Raw genomic sequence first — 21569 nt, 5'->3', positions numbered from 1 at the left:
TTTATACAAATTGTTCACAGAATTTCTAGCATGTTCGTGTTTTCCCAAAAAATGTTCTTGATTTTTTAAAATTTGCACCTTTTTTTATAAAATGGTATTTTTTTCTTAAATAAAAAGACTTGTGTTTTTTGAAAACCAACAAAAAAAGACTGAAACTATAAAAACTAAAAGAAAAAAAACGCACGAAGAATTTGGGGAATGCTCCAGAGAAAACTGAACCTGAGATTGGCTGGCCCAGCACACACCCCGACTATGCTATGTACAACAGTGAAAACGGGCAAGAGACCTCCCTCCCTCCGCAATGTTCGCCGAAGCGCTGGTTTTATACTACTCCCTCCCTCCACAATGTAAGATGGTTTTGTAAGCTAGTTTAGCTTCCAAAAACGTCTTACATTGTGGGACTTTTATACGAATTTTAAAAATCTTCGTGAATTCAAAAATATTTTTGTTTAAAAAAAGATCATGAATTTAAAACTTGTCTGTGAATTACGAAAAAACAAATATAAAATGCTCGCAATTAAGAAAATGTTTGGGAATTTATGAAATATTCACCATTCTAAAAATATTCACACAATGAAAAATGTTTGTGAGTTTAAAGAATGTTCAGGAATTAATTATTTTCATGAATAATTGAAAACTTGTTTGCCAGTTCAAAAAAGTATGCGAATTTTAAAAATGTACATGAATTTAAAAAATGCTCAAAAAAAATAACTAAACTGTTTGCATAGTTAAAAAATTCAATTTAAATTTTACCGCAAATTTAAAAAATGTTAACGGAAGTGAAAATGTTAACGGATTTGAAATTTGTTCACAGATTTGAAACTGTTCAGGACTTTATAGAAATTCTGATTTTGAAAAGTCTTTGAGTAAAAAAGGAAAGCAAAGAAAAAATATTCAAAATAGAAAACTTTAATAAAAATTAAAAGAGAATAAAAACAGAAAAAAGGAAAGAAAAAACTTTATGAAACCTTCCCAAAACAGAACGGAAGGTTCCAGAAGCTTCTTAAAACGTTTCTCTGTAATGGGCCGGCCGAGGAAACGTCGCTAGGTTAGCAAGCAATATGTATTGCTCACAACGAGCGATACATATCATTTGTGCCTTTTAATGTAATAAACATCATATAGGAGCTCCACAAGATCATCCCCATAAACAAGAACTCCTTTATGATGGAAAGCGCGACTCACAAAGCAACCGTTCGATGGGCCGAGTCAGATCCTGCACTACATGATTGAAAAAAACTTTACACAATTTTCTAAATTTTAAAACATTAATGAATTCAAAAGTTATGGTATTTTTAAAATATCATTGTTTTAAAACTGTTCACTAATTTGAAGAATGTAGTTTTTCACTTTTTCTATAAAAAATGTATTGTATTTTTCAAGGTCGAAAAAATGTTCATGAAAATTAAATATCTTAATGAATTACAAAAATGTTAACAACATTTCAAAAATGTTCGCGGTGTATTTAAACTATGACCTAAAACTTGTATTTTAAAAATATTCACATTTTAGAAAAATATGTTTGTATATTTTGAAAATATATTTTAAAAGAAGAAAGAATTGTAGATGGAATATTAAAAAGAAAACCAGAAAATGATTAGTAAGAGATAATTTAAAACATATATAATTAACTAAAAAAAGGATATGAAAACAAAGAAAATAAAAAAGAAGTAACCAGAACTCACTACCCGAAAACTGGACTGAAACCAGAAAAGCATTATCGAAGAAACAACTGAACCCAGAAAATTCACCTCACTTGTCTCCTATTGTTCCTGGGCCATTACATATTTCTTTGTTGTATTCGTTGACATCTTGGTGAAGTGAGGAAATATGGGAGCTTTGCCGATAAATATGGGAGATTAGATAGGACAAAAATTAGACGAGTACGAAAATTTGGCTCCCAGATCACTTGTAGCCTGCTATTTTTATGAAATTGAAAAGTGATATATCGAAGATTCAGAATTGCAGAATAATTCATGATGCGTATAGATGTATTCTTTGTCCCATAATATAAGATGTTATTACAACCTATATAGAACATATTATATTATCGGACAAAGGGAGTAATATGTAATTTGTAGGCTCCACAAAAAAAGGAAATTATGTGGTTTCAGAAAAGCAAAAAATGTTTCTATTTTCATTAGTGTATTTTTCTTTTTTGTGTGCACCACAAAATTAATATACATTGATGAACATTCGTATGCATGTACTACACATCTACGTGAACATGTATAATTTCTTTTATAATTTTTTGAGATCTCGAAATACTAGATTCGCTTTTGAAAGGGTTCCAACTGACCTCATATCCAATTTGGTTTTCTATAAATAGCCTCATATCCAATTTGGGCAACCTCACATCTCCGGCAGCCCACACGTAAAATCTGTTAGAGAATGATTGACCGACGGGGCATAGGCAAATGCCTTAGATAATTGTGTTACAAGTAGTCCGTAGAAGAACCATCAGAAAAGGAGGATCATTTTGACTCGTATGGACATTCCTTGAAAGTAATGCCCCACATTGATTAAATTTAGATGCGAATTTCTCCACTTGATAGATCTCAATAGAGATCGACATGTACTATCATCGATTTGTCAATTGTTTAAACCCTGCATGCTACCTACTTGCTGCAACTGAGCTATGATCAAATATGGGTTATAAGTCATAACTTAAATAAATTAAGAGTATTCTTAGAAAATTTAATTCGTGCCATGCAATACTAGACCAACATTTTATTCAATCGAGTATTTAAACCGTAGAGGATAAATGTATTACAAGCTAGTAAAATACAACAAATATATTGTATACGAGCCACGCGCCAATACGATTCTATTTTCAACGTTTGTCAATCATCAATACATCACTAGTTTTGGTCGTCAGCCTAAAACTGAGCTTGAAGCCAGTCCAAGGTGACATGTTCTTGCGCAAAAAGATCATGGACAGCTCTTCTTCTACTACTTCCAGGCCTTGCACGTAGCATTGTACTACTAGCTCTCATATGATGTTCCTTTGCATTCTCATCACCAATATAAAGCGAGATGGACATGTAATATCGTCGATTTCTTTCCGTTTAAGACCTACATGCTAGCTAATCGCTCTAAATGAGCTATTGTGGAATATGAGTCACAACTTAAATAAATTAACAATATGTGTCCATTTAGACACGATGTTCTGAGACCAATGTTTTATTATGTCCAGCATCTCCACCGTACATGATAAATGTTTTGCATGCTAATAAAATACAACAAACAAATAATTACAAAAAATACAACACCACTTCCATGTAGTCGATGCAATACATCATTAGTTATGGTTGTCAGCCCAAAATTGAGCTTGAAGCCAGTCCACAGTATTCTTCTCCACCTGGAAGGCCTTGGCGAGAACATCATCTGAGATTGCTGGTTTAGACCCAAACACAACGTTTGCAATGGTGATTGCCCCAGGGTTCTGGCTGCTAAGTGCGGCCGCCGGTTTGTAGGGGTTGGGGTTGAATTGGAAGTGGATGAGACCTTCCGGGAATACAAACACATCACCCTTGTTGAGCACCTTTGACAAGAACTTGTTGTCCGGGTTGGATGTGACAAAGCCGACATAAAGTGTCCCTTCAAGAACGGTGAGGATCTCAGTGGCACGCGGGTGAGTGTGTGGTGGGTTCTCGCCTAGAGGTGCATAGTCGATGCGCGCCCAGGGAGATGCCCAATGTGTTGAGGCCAGGAAGCCGCATTACATTGATCAAAGTGACATTAGACCCAACCTTGTTCGTGTTCATGTCTCTCGGCATGTCTAGTTTGGCCGCCAAGAAGAATTCTTCGGCCTTCACATCCTTTGGGTCTTTACAGACAAATCCATTAACTAGAACTGCAAAAGATTGGACATATGTTCATGATCAGCTGACTCGAAAGGCTTCGGAACTGAAAACATGCTAGTTAAATATTTATGCCATAAGAACCATGTGCCCGAATACTAAGAGCTTCTTGATCTTCACCAAGTGTTGAAAATACATGCCATGTGAGCTGTTCTCGGCGACGCAGAAGTCCTGAAGTCACGGTGCTACATTGGGGCAGAAAAACGTCAAACCACTTGCTTGGGCATATCTCTCCGGCAAAGTTATGTATATGCTGCAAGGGTCTTATAAAACAATCGTTTAGAGAAAGTGAGTTTATATGTGAACCCAATGTACATTAATCATGATCATTTGCTAGGCGTTCCATCAAAACTTGATATGTAGCCTATGAGGAGTCTCATGTGAATATAACTGGAACTCATCTTTTTTGAGATGGCTATAAAAAACATATGAACCATAATGACATGATTAATTGAGATCAAAGATATGATCGAATAACTTGGTGCTACTATATTTACATAATATGATTGATAAGTTAGTGCACACAACATACTATTCCGTTCCCCTAGAGCTCGCCCTAGTATTTTGGCTAGCATGCCCCACTCCAAAACACCAAATTGCACTAAACACGGTGCTTGGTCAGGGCAGGTGATGATGTACTATTTGTGCCGCATGACATCACACATCACAAACTATACCAACAATCCTTGATGAGTTGACAGTGGGGGCCCATACACTACGAGGCTGACAATAGCACCGTGGAGGAAGTATGAGCACTTGAGGGGAGCAATCGTGCTTCTCAAGGATGTCATGGTTCATCATTACACCATTGAAGATCCACAAGGCAATATATTTCATCTCACCCACTCGGATCAGCTGCATTGCATCCACGTTTAGCGAAAATGTCATGGGAGTAATTCTTCAGACAATGCATCTACAGATGCAACTTCATCTCATCAATGATGACTGGAACATCATCAACCCCATTGACAATCTCTCCAAGTTCAGGAAGGAAGCACCATGGAGTGACGACATCACCTTAGCTATGGTGGACGAACATCTCGTAATGGCTAATGGGTGGTGTGTGAGGGTTGTGCAGAGGTTCCTCTACAGTCCTAGAAGACGTGCGACTTTTGTTGCAACAATCATTATCACAGGTGGTGCGTCCTCCGGTGGTATGATTTGAGTGTCATGTGCCCCCTCTACTGGTCAAAGGACTTCACATGTGTACTACTTGAGTGGCGACTATGGATTTTCCCCATATTTATTTTTACAACAATGTTGCTACTTCAATAAAATAATAATTTAAATGAGTTAGCATAATATAATAGTAATGATTCCCTACCATGGCCGTGTTTTCAAGTGAGAAATTACTGCCACGGTAGCACTTTCACGGTAGCAACGAAAGCATTAACACATCCATGCCACAACCTCACACCCACGGCATACTACACATAAAATGTCCTGAGAATGATTGACCAGTGAGCCATAGGAAAACCACGTGAGATAATTGTGTTACAACTTACAAGTAGTATGCGGAAGAACCATTAGAAAAGGAGGTTAAGTTTGACTGGTGGGAACAATCCTGGAATGTAATGCGCCTTATTGATTTCAGGCGCCTTGAAAGCGAACCATCGGAGATTTACTCAAGGTTTTGGTGGTTGTGAAGGAAATATGCCCTAGAGGCAATAATAAAGTTATTATTTATTTCCTTATATCATGATAAATGTTTATTATTCATGCTAGAATTGTATTAACTGGAAACTTGATACATGTATGAATACATAGACAAACAGAGTGTCACTAGTATGCCTCTACTTGACTAGCTCGTTGATCAAAGATGGTTATGTTTCCTAGCCATAGACATGAGTTGTCATTTGATTAACGGGATCACATCATTAGGAGAATGATGTGATTGACTTGACCCATTCCGTTAGCTTAGCACTCGATCGTTTAGTATGTTGCTATTGCTTTCTTCATGACTTATACATGTTCCTATGACTATGAGATTATGCAACTCCCGTTTACCGGAGGAACACTTTGTGTGCTACCAAACGTCACAACGTAACTGGGTGATTATAAAGGTGCTCTACAGGTGTCTCCAAAGGTACTTGTTGGGTTGGCGTATTTCAAGATTAGGATTTGTCACTCCGATTGTCGGAGAGGTATCTCTGGGCCCACTCAGTAATACACATCACTATAAGCCTTGCAAGCATTGTGACTAATGAGTTAGTTGCGGGATGATGTATTACGGAACGAGTAAAGAGACTTGCCGGTAACGAGATTGAACTAGGTATCGAGATACCGACGATCGAATCTCGGGCAAGTAACATACCGATGACAAAGGGAACAACGTATGTTGTTATGCGGTCTGACCGATAAAGATCTTCGTAGAATATGTGGGAACCAATATGAGCATCCAGGTTCCGCTATTGGTTATTGACCGGAGAGGTGTCTCGGTCATGTCTACATAGTTCTCGAACCCGTAGGGTCCGCACGCTTAACGTTACGATGACAGTTATATTATGAGTTTATATGTTTTGATGTACCGAAGGTTGTTCGGAGTCCCGGATGTGATCACGGACATGACGAGGAGTCTCGAAATGGTCGAGACATAAAGATTGATATATTGGAAGCCTATGTTTGGACATCGGAAGTGTTCCGGGTGAAATCGGGATTTTTCCGGAGTACCGGGAGGTTACCGGAACCCCCCGGTAACTTAATGGGCCTTATTGGGCCTAGGTGGAAGAGAGGAGAGGAGGCCAGGGCAGGGCCGCGCGCCCCTCCCCCCCAGTCCGAATAGGACAAGGAGAGGGGGGCGGCGCCCCCTTCCTTCCTCCCCTCCACCTTTTCCCCCTTCCTCTCCTAGTCCAACATGGAAAGGGGGGGAGTCCTACTCCCGGTAGGAGTAGGACTCCTCCTGGCACGCCTCTCCTCCCTTGTCCGGCGGCCTCCCCCTTGCTCCTTTATATACGGGGGCAGGGGGGCACCTCTCTACACACAATTGATCAACGATCTTTTAGCCGTGTGCGGTACCCCCCCTCCACCATATTACACCTCGATAATATCGTAGCGGTGCTTAGGCGAAGCCCTGCGTCGGTAGAACATCATCATCGTCACCACGCCATCGTGCTCACGAAACTCTCCCTCAACACTTGGCTGGATCGGAGTTCGAGGGACGTCATCGAGCTGAACTGTTGGGGAACGTAGCAGAAATTCAAAATTTTCTACGCATCACCAAGATCAATCTATGGAGTAATCTAGCAACGAGGGAAGGGGAGTGCATCTACATACCCTTGTAGATCGCGAGCGGAAGCGTTCAAGAGAACGAGGTTGATGGAGTCGTACTCGTCGTGATCCAAATCACCGATGATCCTAGCGCCGAACGGACGACACCTCCGCGTTCAACACACATACGGAGCAGCGACGTCTCCTCCTTCTTGATCCAGCAAGGGGGGAGGAGAGGTTGATGGAGATCCAGCAGCACGACGGCGTGGTGGTGGAAGTAGCGGGATCCCGGCAGGGCTTCGCCAAGCGCAAGCGGGGAGGAAGAGGTGTCACGGGAGGGAGAGGGAGGCGCCAGGGCTTAGATATTGCTGCCCTCCCTTCCCCCCACTATATATAGGGCCAAGGGAGAGGGGGGGCGCAGCCTTGGCCCTTCCTCCAAGGAAGGGTGCGGCCAGGGAGGAGTCCTTCCTCCCCAAGGCACCTCGGAGGTGCCTTCCCCCTTTAGGACTCTCCCTTTTTCCTTATCTCTTGGCGCATGGGCCTCTTGGGGCTGGTGCCCTTGGCCCATATAGGCCAAGGCGCACCCCCTACAGCCCATGTGCCCCCCGGGGCTGGTGGACCCCCGGACCCCTTTCGGCACTCCCGGTACAATACCGATAAAGTGCGAAACTTTTCCGGCGACCAAAATAAGACTCCCCATATATCAATCTTTACCTCCGGACCATTCCGGAACTCCTCGTGACGTCCGGGATCTCATCCGGGACTCCGAACAACTTTCGGGTTACCGCATACTAATATCTCTATAACCCTAGCGTCACCGAACCTTAAGCGTGTAGACCCTACGGGTTCGGGAGACAGGCAGACATGACCGAGACGACTCTCCGGTCAATAACCAACAGCGGGATCTGGATACCCATGTTGGCTCCCACATGCTCCTCGATGATCTCATCGGATGAACCACGATGTCGAGGATTCAATCAATCCCGTATTCAATTCCCTTTGTCTATCGGTATGTTACTTGCCCGAGATTCGATCGTCGGCATCCCGATACCTTGTTCAATCTCGTTACCGGCAAGTCTCTTTACTCGTTCTGTAACTCACATCATCCCGTGATCAACTCCTTGGTCACATTGTGCACATTATGATGATGTCCTACCGAGTGGGCCCAGAGATATCTCTCCGTTTACACGGAGTGACAAATCCCAGTCTCGATTCGTGCCAACCCAACAGACACTTTCGGAGATACCTGTAGTGCACCTTTATAGCCACCCAGTTACGTTGTGACGTTTGGTACACCCAAAGTATTCCTACGGTATCCGGGAGTTGCACAATCTCATGGTCTAAGGAAATGATACTTGACATTAGAAAAGCTCTGAGCAAACGAACTACACGATCTTGTGCTAGGCTTAGGATTGGGTCTTGTCCATCACATCATTCTCCTAATGATGTGATCCCGTTATCAACGACATCCAATGTCCATGGTCAGGAAACCGTAACCATCTATTGATCAACGAGCTAGTCAACTAGAGGCTTACTAGGGACATGGTGTTGTCTATGTATCCACACATGTATCTGAGTTTCCTATCAATACAATTCTAGCATGGATAATAAACGATTATCATGAACAAGGAAAAATAGTAATAACTTATTTATTATTGCCTCTAGGGCATATTTCCAACAGTCTCCCACTTGCACTAGAGTCAATAATCTAGTCCACATCACCATGTGATTAACACTCATAGGTCACATCACCATGTGACCAACATCCAAAGAGTTTACTAGAGCCAACAATCTAGTTCACATCACTATGTGATTAACACTCAATGAGTTCTGGTTTGATCATGTTATGCTTGTGAGAGAGGTTATTAATCAACGGGTCTGAACCTTTCAGATCCGTGTGTGCTTTACGAATATCTATGTCATCTTGTGGATGCTACCACGCGCTATTTGGAGCCATTCAAATAATTGCTCTACTATACGAATCCGGTTTACTACTCAGAGTCATCCGGATTAGTGTCAAAGTTCGCATCGACGTAACCCTTTACGACGAACTCCTTTTCACCTCCATAATCGAGAAAATTCCTTAGTCCACTAGATACTAAGGATAAGTTCGACCGCTGTCATGTGATCCATTCCCGGATCACTATTGTACCCCTTGACCAACTCATGGCAAGGCACACTTCATGTGCGGTACACAGCATAGCATACTGTAGAGCCTACGTCTGAAGCATAGGGGACGACCTTCGTCCTTTCTCTCTCTTCTGCTGTGGTCAGGTCTTGAGTCTTACTCAATACTCACACCTCGTAACACAGCCAAGAACTCCTTCTTTGCTGATCTATTTTGAACTCTTTCAAAATCATGTCAAGGTGTGCGTTCTTTGAAAGTATCATCGGGCGTCTTGGTCTATCTCTATAGATCTTGATGCCCAATATGTAAGCAGCTTTTATCCAGGTCTTCCTTTGAAAAACTCCTTTCAAACAACCCTTTATGCTTTCCAGAAATTTTACATCATTTCGGATCAACAATATGTCATTCACATATACTTATCAGAAATGTTGTAGCGCTCCCACTCACTTTATTGGAAATACAAGTTTCTCATAAACTTTGTATAAACCCAAAATCTTTGATCATCTCATCAAAGCGTACATTCCAACTCCGAGATGCTTACTCCAGTCCTTAGAAGGATCGCTGGAGCTAGCATACCTTTTAGCATCCTTAGGATGGACAAAACCTTTCTGATTGTATCACATACAACCTTTCCTTACGAAAACTAGTAAGGAAACTTGTTTTGACATCCATCTGCCAGATTTCACAAATGCAGCTAATGCTAACATGATTCCGACGGACTTAAGCATCGCTACGGATGAGAAAATCTCATCGTAGTCAACTCCTTGAACTTGTGGAAATACTCTTTTCCACAAGTCGAGCTTCATAGACGGTAACATTACCGTCCATGTCCGTCTTCTTCTTAAAGATCCATTTATCTCGGATTTCATGGCTTCTAACCATTTGTCGGAATATGGGCCCACCATCGCTTCTCCATAGCTCATAGGTTCATCGTCGTCCAACAACATGACTTCCAAGACAGGATCACGTACTACTCTGAAGTATTACGCATCCTCGTCGTCCTACGAGGTTTGGTAGTGACTTGATCCGAAGTTTCATGATCACCATCATAAGCTTCCACTTCAATTGGTGTAGGTGCCACAGGAACAACTTCCTGTGCCCTGCTACACACTAGTTGAAGTGACGGTTCAATAACCTTATCAAGTCTCCACCATCCTCCCACTCAATTCTTTCGAGAGAAACTTTTCCTCGAGAAAGGACCCGTTTCTAGAAGCAATTACTTTTGCTTCCAGATCTGAAATAGGAGGTATACCCAACTGTTTTGGGTTTTCTATGAAGATGCATTTATCCGCTTTGGGTTCGAGCTTATCAGCCTGAAACTTTTCCACATAAGCATCGCAGCCCCAAACTTTTAAGAAACGACAACTTAGGTTTCTCTAAACGGTGTCGTTTCAACGGAATTGCGTGGTGTCCCTTTTAAAGTGAATGCGGTTGTCTCTAATGCCTAACCCATAAACGATAGTGGTAATTCGATAAGAGACATCATGGTATGCACCATATCCAATAGGGTGCAGTTATGATGTTCGGACACACCATCACACTATGGTGTTCCAGGCGGTATTAATTGTGAAACACTTTCCACAATGTCTTAATTGTGTGCCAAACTCGTAACTCAGATACTCATCTCTGTGATCATATCACAGACATTTTATCCTCTTGTCACGACGATCTTCAACTTCACTCTGAAATTACTTGAACCTTTCAATAATTCAGACTTGTGTTTCATCAAGTAAATACATTCAGCATCTACTCAAATCATTTGTGAAGTTAGAACTTAACGATATCCACTGCATGCCTCATCACTCATTGGACTGCATACATCAAAATGTATTACTTCCAATAAGTTGCTCTCTTGTTCCATCTTACTGAAAACGAGGACTTTCAGTCATCTTGCCCATGTGGTATGATTTGCATGTCTCAAGTGATTCAAAATCAAGTGAGTCCAAACGATCCATCTGCATGGAGTTTCTTCATGCACATATACCAATAGACATGGTTCGCATGTCTCAATCCTTTCAAAAGTGAGTGAGTCCAAAGATCCATCTACATGGAGCTTCTTCATGCGTTTTATCCCAATATGACTCAAATAGCAGTGCCACAAGTATGTGGTACTATCATTACTTTTGGCATGAACATGTGTATCACTACGATCGAGATTCATTTTAGGTGCAAGACCATTGAAGGTATTATTCAAATAAACAGAGTAACCATTATTCTCCTTAAATGAATAACCATATTGCGATAAGCATAATCCAATCATGCTCAATGCAAACACCAAATCTCGATAGTAGAGGGAGCATGCGATGCTTGATCACATCAACCTTGGAAACACTTCCAACACACATCGTCATCTCACCTTTAGCTAGTCTCCGTTTATTCCGCAGCTTTTATTTCGAGTTACTAACACTTAGCAACCGAACCGGTATCTAATACCCTGGTGCTGCTAGGAGTACTAGTAAAGTACACATTCATATAATGTATATCCAATATACTTCTGTCGACCTTGCCTGCCTTCTCATCTACCAAATATCTAGGGTAGTACTGCTTCAGTGACCGTTCCTCTCATTACAGAAGCACTTAGTCTCGGGTTTGGGTTCAACCTTGGGATTCTTCATTAGAGCAGCCAATGACTTGCTGTTTCATGAAGTATCCCTTTTGCCCTTGCCCTTCTAGAAACTAGTGGTTTTTACTAACCATCAACAATTGATGCTCCTTCTTGATTTCTACTTTCGCGGTGTCAAACATCGCGAGTTGATCAAGGATCATCATCTATCCTTGATATGTTATAGTTCATCACGAAGCTCTAATAGCTTGGTGGCAGTGACTATGGAGAACCATCACTATCTCATCTGGAAGATAAACTCCCACTCGATTCAAGCGATTGTGGCACTCAGACAATCTGAGCACATGCTCAACGATTGAGCTTTTCTCCCTTAGTCTTCAGGCTTAAGAAACTTGTCAGAGGTCTCATACCTCTTGACGTGGGCACTAGTCTGAAATCCCAATTTCAGTCTTCGGAACATCTCATGTTCTGCGATGTTTCAAAAACCGTCTTTGGTGCCACAATTCTAAACCGTTAGCATTACGCACTGAACTATCACGTAGTCATCAAAACGTGTATGCCAGATGTTTCGTAACATCTACAGACGACGTTGAGGTTCAGCACACCGAGCGGTGCATTAAGGACATAAGCCTTCTGTGCAGCAATGGGGACAATCCTCAGTTTACGGACCCAGTCCGCATAATTGCTACTACCAACTTTCAACTAAATTTTCTCTAGGAACGTATCTTAAACAGTAGAACTAAAGCGCAAGCTATGACATAATTTGCAAAAACCTTTTGACTATGTTCATGATAATTAAGTTCATCTGATTATTTAATGAACTCCCACTCAGATAGACATCCCTCTAGTCATCTAAGTGATACATGATCCGAGTCAAACTAGGCCGTGTCCGATCATCACGTGAGACGGACTAGTCATCATCGGTGAACATCTCCATGTTGATCGTATCTGCTATACGCCTCATGTTCGATCTTTCGGTCTCTTGTGTTCCGAGGCCATGTCTGTACATGCTAGGCTCGTCAAGTCAACCTAAGTGTTTTGCTTGTGTTCCGAGGCCATGTCTGTACATGCTAGGCTCGTCAACACCCGTTGTATTCGAACATTAGAATCTATCCCACCCGATCATCACGTGGTGCTTCGAAACAACGAACCTTCGCAACGGTGCACAGTTAGGGGGAACACGTCTCTTGAAATTTTAGTGAGGGATCATCTTACTTACTACCGTCGTTCTAAGCAAATAAGATGCATAACATGATAAACATCACATGCAATCAAATAGTGACATGATATGGCCAATATCATTTTGCTCCTTTGATCTCCATCTTCGGGGCACCATGATCATCTTTGTCACCGGCATGACACCATGATCTCCATCATCATGATCTCCATCATTGTGTCTTCATGAAGTTGTCACGCCAACGATTACTTCTACTTCTATGGCTAACGCGCTTAGCAATAAAGTAAAGTAATTTACATGGCGTTATTCAATGACACGCAGGTCATACAAAAAATAAAGACAACTCCTATGGCTCCTGCCGGTTGTCATACCCATCGACATGCAAGTCGTGATTCCTATTACAAGAACATGATCAATCTCATACATCACATATATCATTCATCACATCCTTTTGGCCATATCACATCACAAGGCACATCCTGCAAAAACAAGTTAGACGTCCTCTAATTGTTGTTGCATGTTTTACGTGGCTGCTATGGGATTCTAGCAAGAACGTTTCTTACCTACGCAAAAGCCACAACGTGATATGCCAATTTCTATGTACCCTTCATAAGGACCCTTTTCATCGAATACGATCCGACAAAAGTGGGAGAAACAGACACCCGCTAGCCACCTTATGCAACTAGTGCATGTCAGTCGGTGGAACCTGTCTCACGTAAGTGTACGTGTAAGGTCGGTCTGGGCCGCTTCATCCCACGATGCCGCCGAATCAAGATAAGACTAGTAACGGCAAGTAAATTGACAACATCGACGCCCACAACTACTTTGTGTTCTACTCGTGCATAGAAACTACGCATAGACCTAGCTCATGATGCCACTGTTGGGGAACGTAGCAGAAATTCAAAATTTTCTACGCATCACCAAGATCAATCTATGGAGTAATCTAGCAACGAGGGAAGGGGAGTGCATCTACATACCCTTGTAGATCGCGAGCGGAAGCGTTCAAGAGAACGGGGTTGATGGAGTCGTACTCGTCGTGATCCAAATCACCGATGATCCTAGCGCCGAACGGACGGCACCTCCGCGTTCAACACACATACGGAGCAGCGACGTCTCCTCCTTCTTGATCCAGCAAGGGGGGAGGAGAGGTTGATGGAGATCCAGCAGCACGACGGCGTGGTGGTGGAAGTAGCGGGATCCCGGCAGGGCTTCGCCAAGCGCAAGCGGGGAGGAAGAGGTGTCACGGGAGGGAGAGGGAGGCACCAGGGCTTAGATATTGCTGCCCTCCCTTCCCCCCACTATATATAGGGCCAAGGGAGAGGGGGGGGGGGCGCAGCCTTGGCCCTTCCTCCAAGGAATTGTGCGGCCAGGGAGGAGTCCTTCCTCCCCAAGGCACCTCGGAGGTGCCTTCCCCCTTTAGGACTCTCCCTTTTTCCTTATCTCTTGGCGCATGGGCCTCTTGGGGCTGGTGCCCTTGGCCCATATAGGCCAAGGCGCACCCCCTACAGCCCATGTGGCCCCCCGGGGCTGGTGGACCCCCTTGGTGGACCCCCGGACCCCTTTCGGCACTCCCGGTACAATACCGATAAAGTGCGAAACTTTTCCGGCGACCAAAATAAGACTTCCCATATATCTTCCGGAACTCCTCGTGACGTCCGGGATCTCATCCGGGACTCCGAACAACTTTTGGGTTACCGCATACTAATATCTCTATAACCCTAGCGTCACCGAACCTTAATAGTGTAGACCCTACGGGTTCGGGAGACAGGCAGACATGACCGAGACGACTCTCCGGTCAATAACCAACAACGGGATCTGGATACCCATGTTGGCTCCCACATGCTCCTCGATGATCTCATCGGATGAACCACGATGTTGAGGATTCAATCAATCCCGTATTCAATTCCCTTTGTCTATCGGTATGTTACTTGCCCGAGATTCAATCGTCGGTATCCCGATACCTTGTTCAATCTCGTTACCGGCAAGTCTCTTTACTCGTTCCGTAACTCACATCATCCCGTGATCAACTCCTTGGTCACATTGTGCACATTATGATGATGTCCTATCGAGTGGGCCCAGAGATACCTCTCCGTTTACACGTAGTGACAAATCCCAGTCTCGATTCGTGCCAACCCAACAGACACTTTCGGAGATACCTGTAGTGCACCTTTATAGCCACCCAGTTACGTTGTGACGTTTGGTACACCCAAAGTATTCCTACGGTATCCGGGAGTTGCACAATCTCATGGTCTAAGGAAATGATACTTGACATTAGAAAAGCTCTGAGCAAACGAACTACACGATCTTGTGCTAGGCTTAGGATTGGGTCTTGTCCATCACATCATTCTCCTAATGATGTGATCCCATTATCAACGACATCCAATGTCCATGGTCAGGAAACCGTAACCATCTATTGATCAACGAGCTAGTCAACTAGAGGCTTACTAGGGACATGGTGTTGTCTATGTATCCACACATGTATCTGAGTTTCCTATCAATACAATTCTAGCATGGATAATAAACGATTATCATGAACAAAGAAATATAATAATAACTTATTTATTATTGCCTCTAGGGCATATTTCCAACATGAACGTGTGCTGAACTCGAAGGTGCCGTGCGTTCGGTACTTGATCGGTCGGATCGTGAAGACGTACGACTACATCAACCGCGTTGTGTTAACGCTTCCGCTTTCGGTCTACGAGGGTACGTGGACAACACTCTCCCCTCTCGTTGCTATGCACCACCATGATCTTGCGTGTGCGTATGATTTTTTTTGAAATTACTACGTTCCCCAACAGGTTGTTCCAAGGAGGCCCATCTGTGGCGGTGCTTCTTCTTAAATCATATGAGATGCGCCCTCATCTCTGACGCTACACCCTCCCAGCCAGAGATGTGCCAAACAAGGTATCCCATTCTGTACTACTAACATTTTTGTGATGAATAGTAGTTTCATATCATCTCCCTCTAAACTACTATTTAGATTGTGTCTGTTTTTTGTCCGAATATGTAGATTAAATGTGGATACGAATTTCTTCCACTTGGCATATCTCAAGAGAGATCGACCTGTACTATCCTCGATTTTTCTATAGTTTAAGCTCTGCATGCTAGGTACTCACCACACCTGAGCTATAGTTGATTATGGGTTATAACTTAAATAAATTAAGAGTATGCTTAGAAATATTATTTTGTGCCATGTAATACTAGACCAACAGTTTATTTAATCGAGTATTTCAACCATAGAGGATAAATGTTTTAGAAGCTAGTACAATAAAACAAACAAATATATTGTATATGATCCAAGACGGTTCTATTTTCAACGTTTGTCCATGCAAGACATCATTAGTTCTGGTTGTCTGCCCAAAACTGAGCCTGAAGCCAGTCTACAGTCTTCTTCTCCACTTGGAACGCCTTGGCAAGAACATCGTCTGAGATTGCCGGTTTTGACCCAAACACAGCGTTGGCAATGGTGATAGCCCCAGGGTTCTGGCTGCTAAGTGCAGCAATTGCCACCGCTGGTTTGTAGGGGTTAGGGTTGAATTGGAAGTGGACGAGACCTTCTGGGAATACAAACACGTCACCCTTGTTAAGCACCTTCGACAAGAACTTGTTGTCTGGGTTGGATGTGACAAAGCCGACATAAAGGGTCCCTTCAAGCACGGTGAGGATCTCAGTGGCACGCGGGTGAGTGTGCGGTGGGTTCTCGCCTAGAGGTGCATAGTCGATGCGCGCAAGGGAGATGCCCAATGTGTTGAGGCCAGGAATCCGCATTACATTGATCAAAGTGACATTGGACCCAACTTTTTTCGCCTTTGTGTCTCTCGGCATGTCGAGTTTGGCCGCCAAGAAGAAGTCTTCGGCCTTCACATCCTTTGGGTCTTTACAGACAAATCCATTAACTAGAACTGCAAAAGATTGGACATATGTTCATGATCAGCTGACTCGAAAGGCTTCGGAACTGAAAACATGCTAGTTAAATATTTATGCCATAAGAACCATGTGCCCGAATACTAAGAGCTTCTTGATCTTCACCAAGTGTTGAAAATACATACCATGTGAGCTGTTCTCGGCGACGCAGAAGTCCTGGAGAGGGCTCGGATCAGAAGCCATGGTCTGCCATGAGGCCAAAGCAAGAAGGGCGATGACAAGGAAATAGGAAGAGGAGGCCATTTGAGTTTTTCGTTTCTCAAAGCAACTGTCTTTTTTGGCTTCGTTGTGTTGTGTGGCTTGGCTTTTGGAAGGCTATATATTTATAGCAGCAGAAAGAGAAGGTGATTCTGTGAAACAGTCAACGCAAAGCATATGTATGCTTGGCCCGATAGAAATGGTCATTAGTTATTTAATCGGCACACGCGGACTAAATGTATGCCATGAATCAATCAACTTTTAGGAAGTTTCCTCGTATGGTGTATACTATAGCTAAGAAAACTAACCTGACGTGGTCATAAAAAAATGTTGGTCTGAGGTGATAAATCATGATGGATGGATTACACGTCTTTGAAAGGGTATGTCACTGTCATGCATGACGTAGGATGTAGCTAGCTAATTGATGAGCATTTCTTCCCGTTGAATTTATGGCGTAATGTAGCCTTACCTGGTCGCCTCCTTGTTGCCTGTTGCTATCGACAGTTAATTACCTGTACACACAAGCTTGCATTAGCACACAGGAGAACCGGCCAGCCAGAGTAACCGCGTTTTCAGAAATATTAATTTTAGAACACATGGGCTGCTCTGCAAGAGAGAGGCCATGTCAATCGTCAACTGTGTCAACTGCAGGCGAGCTATATATATCCATGCCTACTTCCTACATGGCCAAAGAACCAGCTACCACTCCATAGATACTAATCAAACACACAAAGCTAGCTAAGAGATTGACGCTTAGACAGCATCGATTTCTCCGGCAGAAAAAATGGCCTCCTCCAGCTTCCTTCTCTTCACTGCTATTCTTGCATTGGTCTCATGGCAGGCTTTAGCTTCTGATCCTGGTCCTCTCCAAGACTTTTGTGTCGCGGACAATAGCTCGCGTGGTATTTACCAACTTCATTCTTTCATCACTGCATATTTGAATTCTTGGATATGTCGACCATATCAATATATTTGTAATCACCTTTTCCTTGTCTATGTATTCATCTTATTTCTCTTCATGCAGTACTTGTTAATGGATTCGTCTGTAAGGACCCAAAAGCCGTGACGGCGGAGGACTTCTTCCTGGCGGCCAAGCTCGACATGCCGAGAGACACAAAGATGAGCAAGGTTGGGTCCAATGTGACCTTGGTTAACGTCATGAAGATTGCTGGCCTCAACACGCTTGGCATCTCCCTCGCACGCATCGACTACGCGCCCCTAGGGGAGAACCCTCCGCACACACACCCCCGTGCCACCGAGATCCTCACCGTGCTTGAGGGTACACTCTATGTCGGCTTCGTCACGTCCAACCCGGAAAACAAGATCTTCTCCAAGGAGCTAAGGAAGGGTGATGTGTTTGTTTTCCCACAAGGACTCATCCACTTCCAGTTTAACCCCAACCCCTACAAGCCGGCGGTCGCAATTGCCGCACTTAGCAGCCAGAACCCGGGGGCAATTACCATTGCTAACGCTGTATTTGGATCAAATCCTATGATCTCGGATGATATTCTCGCCAAGGCCTTTCAGGTGGAGAAGAAGACCGTGGACTGGCTCCAAGCTCAGTTCTGGGCCGACAACCACAATTAATTTTTGTTTCTATGGTTGCGAGGGTTCGACCACAAAATTGTATTCTTTGTGATTGTAATTATTTATTGTATTTGGTCATGTTATTAACACATGTAACGGTTTGTTTGATTCGCACATGAATAAAGTACTAATCTTATTTCCCTTGCTGTACACACCAAGTGCTTATGATTTTAGAATCCTCAAGATAGAATACAAGCTCTAATTTGTTCGGATTGCCGAGTGCCAGATGTCTCGCGCCCCTAGCTTAGTATAGGCCAATACTAGCCGGGAAGGATCCTTGCTAACAAAACATATGTGGGGTGCTTAGCTAAATTAGGTTTTAGAGGGCGCCAAAGGTTCTCGCTTTTGTAGCTTGCCATGATAATGTAATATCCTCATTGTGTGTAAGATCATATGACCTATCGCATGTGATTATGCTCAATGATTATACTCTGATTGCATATACAATTCTTCTCTCTATTTGTAGTGTCTTAATTGTATGATAAATTTATAGATGCATATTGTATATCTGTGCTATAGTCTAATGTTTGACTGGTTATGAAGAGAGGACAATAGATGGAATTGTATGCTATATATGAAGTTTGTATTGGAGGTTTATTCTTTCATCATTGCATATTTGAGTTCTTGGATATGTCGAGCATATCAATATATTTGTAATCACGTTTTCCTTGTCTGTGTATTCATCTTATTTCTCTTCATGCAAAACTTGTTAACGGTTTCGTCTGTAAGGACCCAAAAGCCGTGATGGCGGAGGACTTCTTCCTCGCGGCCAAACTCGACATGCCAGGAGACACAAAGATAAGCAAGGTTGGGTCGAACGTGACATTGATTAACGTCATGAAGATTGCTGGCCTCAACATGCTTGGCATCTCCCTCACACGCATCGACTACGCACCCCTAGGCGAGAACCCTCCGCACAGACACCCCCATGCCACTGAGATCCTCACCATACTTGAGGGTACGCTCTACGTCGGCTTCGTCACGTCCAACCCGGAAAACAAGCTCTTCTCCAAGGAGCTCAGGAAGGGTGATGTGTTTGTTTTCCCACAAGGACTCATCCACTTCCAGTTTAACCCCAACCCCTACAAGCCAGCGGTCGCAATTGCCACACTTAGCAGCCAGAACCCGGGGGCAATTACCATTGCCAACGCCGTATTTGGATCAAAGCCTATGATCTCGGATGATGTTCTCGCCAAGGCCTTTCAGGTGGAGAAGACGACTGTGGACTGGCTCCAAGCTCGGTTCTGGGCTGACAACCACAATTAATTTTGTGTTGCAATGCTCGCTAGGATTTGACAACAAAATTGTATTCTTTTGATTGTAATTGTTTGGTTCAAACATGAATAAAATAATATTCTATTTTCCATTGCTCTAAACAACAAGTGTTCATGATTCTGGAACCATCAAATGGTCAAGCACAAGCTCTCATTTCTTTGGAATCGGGAGTGTTGGATGTCTCGCGCCCCTAGCTTAGTACATGCAGATACTAGTTAGGAAGGACTGCTGCTAAAGAAACTTATGTATGGTGCTTAGCTAAATTAGGTTTGAGAGGGGCTAATGGTTCTATGTTGTGTAGCTTGCCGTGAGAAATTTAAGATCATAAGAGTTATCGTATGTGGTTATGATCAGTAATTATATTTCAATTATGAATAAAATTGTTCTGTCTGTTTGGGGTGTCTTAATTTATGATATATTTACAGATGCGCATTGTTTATTTGTGCTATTGTCTAATTATGGACTGATTACGATGGTAGCAGAGGCGGACCTAGAGCAAAAATGATCCGGTGTCCACATGTACACCATGTACGATTAGGATACCAGGCAATAATATACATAAAAGTAACAGACGCGAATAATTTAAAATGTCTTGCACTATAAATGCTTACCAAATAAGAGTAAAAGACGAGTTAATGGAGTATAATTTGGTCATGTGATGGGCCAGCATTGTCATCTTTTGCTGGTGTCTTCATCTTCTTAAGAAAAAACTCCATAAATCCTCCTAGAATTCAATGATTATTTTGAGTGCATATCTGCGTGTGCCAATTAAAATTGAAATAATAAATAAAGCATATTGATTGAATAGTATGTTTAGTTAAAGTTATTCGACATTGCTTCTTACTATCGCCGTTTGCCGCCAAGAAATACTCCAAATACACATGAGTCATTCAAGAAAATTATACATGCTTGAATTAGAAAACCCTAGCTATACAATTTAGAGAACAAGAATTTGATAAAATTAAACTGGTACAATACTCTTAAATTTGAAAATCCTGGTCATACAACTTAGAGAATGAGAATTACACAATTAAGATACGTACACGACCTTACCGAGAGTCATATCTTTTTCTTTTGATTATACGTTGATCTGCCAACTGCAGTAGCAAATAATAGGACAGGGACGGACGGTTGTCAGCTGGTTCTGACTGAACGGACAATGACAAACGATCTCACACCAGGAGCGGTGAGCCCGTGAGAAAAGTGTTGGGAATCGTAGCATAATTTTAAAATTTTCCTACGTTCACCAAGATGCATCTATGGAGTATACTAGCAACGAGGGGAAAGGAGTGCATCTACATACCCTTGTAGATCGCGAGCGGAAGCGTTCCAATGAACGTGGATGACGGAGTCGTACTCGCCGTGATTCAAATCACCGATGACCGAGTGCCGAACGGACGGCACCTCCGCGTTCAACACACGTACGGTGCAGCAACGTCTCCTCCTTCTAGATCCAGCAAGGGGGAAGGAGAGGTTGATGGAGATCCAGCAGCACGACGGCGTGGTGGTGGATGTAGCGGGTCTCGGCAGGGCTTCGCCGAGCTTCTGCGAGAGGGAGAGGTGTTGCAGGGGAGGAGGGAGGCGCCCAAGGCTGTCAAGTTGCTGCCCTCCCTCCCCCCCTTATATAGGCCCCCTGGGGGGGCG

General features: G+C 43.0%; 3 protein-coding genes and 1 pseudogene across 3 annotated transcripts; 2 read left to right on the top strand and 2 right to left on the bottom strand.

Moving 5' to 3' along the window:
* Positions 1-3301: 3301 nt before the first annotated feature.
* Positions 3302-4751, bottom strand: LOC123081091 (germin-like protein 8-11; annotated as a pseudogene).
* Positions 4752-16275: 11524 nt separating this feature from the next.
* Positions 16276-17108, bottom strand: LOC123073612 (germin-like protein 8-11). The gene is made up of 2 exons (XM_044496683.1): positions 16991-17108; positions 16276-16843 (listed from the first exon to the last, which is right to left on the bottom strand). Exons 1-2 carry the CDS (start codon positions 17106-17108, stop codon positions 16281-16283), a joined length of 681 nt encoding a protein of 226 aa, XP_044352618.1. The 3' UTR covers positions 16276-16280.
* A 739-nt stretch (positions 17109-17847) lies between these two features.
* LOC123073610 (germin-like protein 8-8) lies at positions 17848-18650 on the top strand. The gene is made up of 2 exons (XM_044496682.1): positions 17848-17965; positions 18088-18650. The coding sequence occupies exons 1-2, from the start codon at positions 17848-17850 to the stop codon at positions 18648-18650; spliced, it is 681 nt and encodes a 226-aa protein (XP_044352617.1).
* Positions 18651-19352: 702 nt separating this feature from the next.
* LOC123081090 (germin-like protein 8-11) lies at positions 19353-19916 on the top strand (the record flags this gene model as incomplete). The annotated part of the gene is made up of 1 exon (XM_044504054.1): positions 19353-19916. A coding segment is annotated over one exon (564 nt), but the record flags the coding sequence as incomplete, so codon positions are not given.
* Positions 19917-21569: the final 1653 nt, after the last annotated feature.

The sequence above is a fragment of the Triticum aestivum genome, chromosome 3D (genome assembly GCF_018294505.1).
Source record: "Triticum aestivum cultivar Chinese Spring chromosome 3D, IWGSC CS RefSeq v2.1, whole genome shotgun sequence".
Taxonomy (NCBI): Eukaryota; Viridiplantae; Streptophyta; class Magnoliopsida; order Poales; family Poaceae; genus Triticum; species Triticum aestivum.
The sequence above is the reverse complement of the archived record's forward strand: the minus strand, read 5'-3'. Positions and strand labels throughout refer to the sequence as shown.

Coding starts and splice junctions, on each gene's coding strand:
- LOC123073610 (XM_044496682.1), top strand. CDS start 17,848: ATGGCCTCCTCCAGCTTCCTTCTCTTCACTGCTATTCTTGCATTGGTC. Junction 17,966..18,087: donor CGCGGACAATAGCTCGCGTG/GTATTTACCAAC, acceptor CTCTTCATGCAG/TACTTGTTAATGGATTCGTC.
- LOC123073612 (XM_044496683.1), bottom strand. CDS start 17,108: ATGGCCTCCTCTTCCTATTTCCTTGTCATCGCCCTTCTTGCTTTGGCC. Junction 16,844..16,990: donor CGCCGAGAACAGCTCACATG/GTATGTATTTTC, acceptor AATCTTTTGCAG/TTCTAGTTAATGGATTTGTC.